At 54.7% G+C, this 2,245-nt stretch overlaps 1 protein-coding gene across 1 annotated transcript; it reads left to right on the top strand.

Moving 5' to 3' along the window:
• The first annotated feature begins 1,286 nt into the window (after positions 1-1,286).
• LOC103521228 (histone H1-like) lies at positions 1,287-2,236 on the top strand. The gene has a single exon (XM_008486335.3). The coding sequence runs from the start codon at positions 1,514-1,516 to the stop codon at positions 2,159-2,161; it is 648 nt and encodes a 215-aa protein (XP_008484557.1). The 5' UTR covers positions 1,287-1,513; the 3' UTR covers positions 2,162-2,236.
• Positions 2,237-2,245: the final 9 nt, after the last annotated feature.

The following is a 2,245-nucleotide window of genomic DNA, read 5'->3' as shown; positions in this document are numbered from 1 at the left end:
GTCTGTCTGTCTGTCTGTCTGTCTGTCTGTCTGTCTGTCTGTCTGTCTGTCTGTCTGTCTGTCTGTCTGTCTGTCTGTCTGTCTGTCTGTCTGTCTGTCTGTCTGTCTGTCTGTCTGTCTGTCTGTCTGTCTGTCTGTCTGTCTGTCTGTCTGTCTGTCTGTCTGTCTGTCTGTCTGTCTGTCTGTCTGTCTGTCTGTCTGTCTGTCTGTCTGTCTGTCTGTCCCCGCAAATACCACCTAATTAATACTTATTATAGAGATCTGCAGAATGTAAATGAAGAAGTAGGTACTTGAGATTCGAGATCAAGATGTATTCTGACCTCCTATCTTTCTTTTATAAGTAAAATATATAGCATTCATCGGAATTTGGTTCAAAATATTGACGTTCATCCGAAAATGGCTCAAACACCTATCGCGTTTTAGCGTGGTGTCATGACAAGTATGCATTTGCCGGTCTCTACAGGCTCATTTACAACTTGTAAGCTCTTATTTTTCAAAAAGAACTTGGAAGGACAAAGTACATTCATTTCGTTCGCAGGAAAACACCCATGTCCCTAGCACATCATCTCATTGCATCATTTTTTTGTAGGCTAGGAATTTCGGCATCCTACAGGTGCAGCTACCTATACTCACCTACTCTATAGGTAGGTGGATAAGACCGCGGTCAGGTCAGTCCGTCCGAGGTGAAATATTAGCTTACACGGTGGATGTGCGAGGGGCTTTGAAGCAGCATCACGTCTCGTTCTTGGTCCCACCGCCGCCGGTATGAAGCACGTACCTACACAAACATGTTCATATTTGTAACCCACCTATACTACTACGACGATAGGTTACTCTATAGATAGGGACGATTCGTCTTGTCTCCGGTCGCCCGGGGTCCAACGGTGTCTCCCGGGGTGCGGACCGAGTTTCGCGGCGGGGTGCCGTGACGCCCCGGACCAGACGGCCGAGGAGATGGCGAGCCGTTAGGTTTTTCGTTTCGCCAGGACTCTTGCTCGAGAGGTATTTTTACTCGCGACGTGGTCCTCTTTCGGGGCGTCTGACCGACCCGATCCGGCCTCGGACCGACGCCGGCCGTGGTCCGGGGACTCGGCCGGAGTGTCGGCGGCGATACCGTCCAAGATTGGAGCCGCTCGTCGCTCGAAATGAGCGCGAAAATCAATTATTTCGAGAAAATGTGCACCGAGAGTTGCGTGTCTGCTCGCTGCGAGGCTCCCTTTGACCGGGACCGGAAGGTCCGATTCGGACCGGACCGGTCTCGTTCGAAAGGGCACACGGTTGAGCCGGACGTGACGGCGTGCACCGGACGGCGCGACGTTCCGGCGCAACGCGCCAGCTCGAAACGTAATCCAAGATAAAAACAATTTTGAAACATTCGAATACAGTACATTGTCACTCTTTGACGGCACGCTCTTATAACATAAAGTCACTCTTCTCACGCTCAAGCATTCTACACGTTCCTCTCTCGCTCTACGCTCTATTCTCGCAGTAGTTCTGATCAATCGAAAAGAAAATGGCCGATACCGCACCAGCAACTCCCGTGGCTCCCGCCGCCGCCTCCGCGGAAACACCCAAAGGCAAGGGCAAGAAGGCCGCCGCAGTCAAGGCAGCCAAGAAACCCAAGGCCGTGCCCGCTCACCCACCGACCGCCCAGATGGTGACCAAGGCCATCGGCGACCTCAAGGAGAAGGGTGGCTCTTCCCTGAGCGCCATCAAAAAGTTCATCGGCTCCACGTACAAGGTCGACGCCCAGAAGCTGGCCCCGTTCATCCGCAAGTACCTCGTGTCGGCCGTCGCCGCCGGCAAGCTCGTCCAGACCAAGGGCAAGGGAGCGTCCGGCTCGTTCAAGCTGGCCACCAAGGAGAAGGCGCCCAAGCCCGCCGCCGCTGCTGCCAAGCCCAAGAAGGAGAAGGCCCCGAAAAAGAAGAAGGCTCCCGCCGCCGCCAAGCCCAAGAAAGCCGTCGCTGCCAAGAAACCCAAGGCTGCCGCCACGAAGAAGGCCAGCGCTGCTGCAGCCCCCGCCGCTGCCAAGAAGCCCAAGACCCCGACCAAGGCCAAGGCAACCAAGCCCCCGAAGAAGGCTGCCAAGTCTCCGGCCAAAAAGGCACCCAAGCCGAAGAAGATTGCCGCCGCCAAGAAAGCTGCACCCAAGAAGAAGTAGATCGTTTCTGCCTGCTGCTGTCCACCGATTGCGCCGCGGCGACTTCACTTAAAAAGGCCCTTTTCAGGGCCACCACAATTTCTG

This window comes from Diaphorina citri, unplaced genomic scaffold (assembly GCF_000475195.1).
Source record: "Diaphorina citri unplaced genomic scaffold, Diaci psyllid genome assembly version 1.1 scaffold4765, whole genome shotgun sequence".
Classification (NCBI taxonomy): domain Eukaryota; kingdom Metazoa; phylum Arthropoda; class Insecta; order Hemiptera; family Psyllidae; genus Diaphorina; species Diaphorina citri.
Note: the sequence above shows the minus strand (reverse complement) of the source record. Positions and strands in the feature narration are given on the sequence as shown.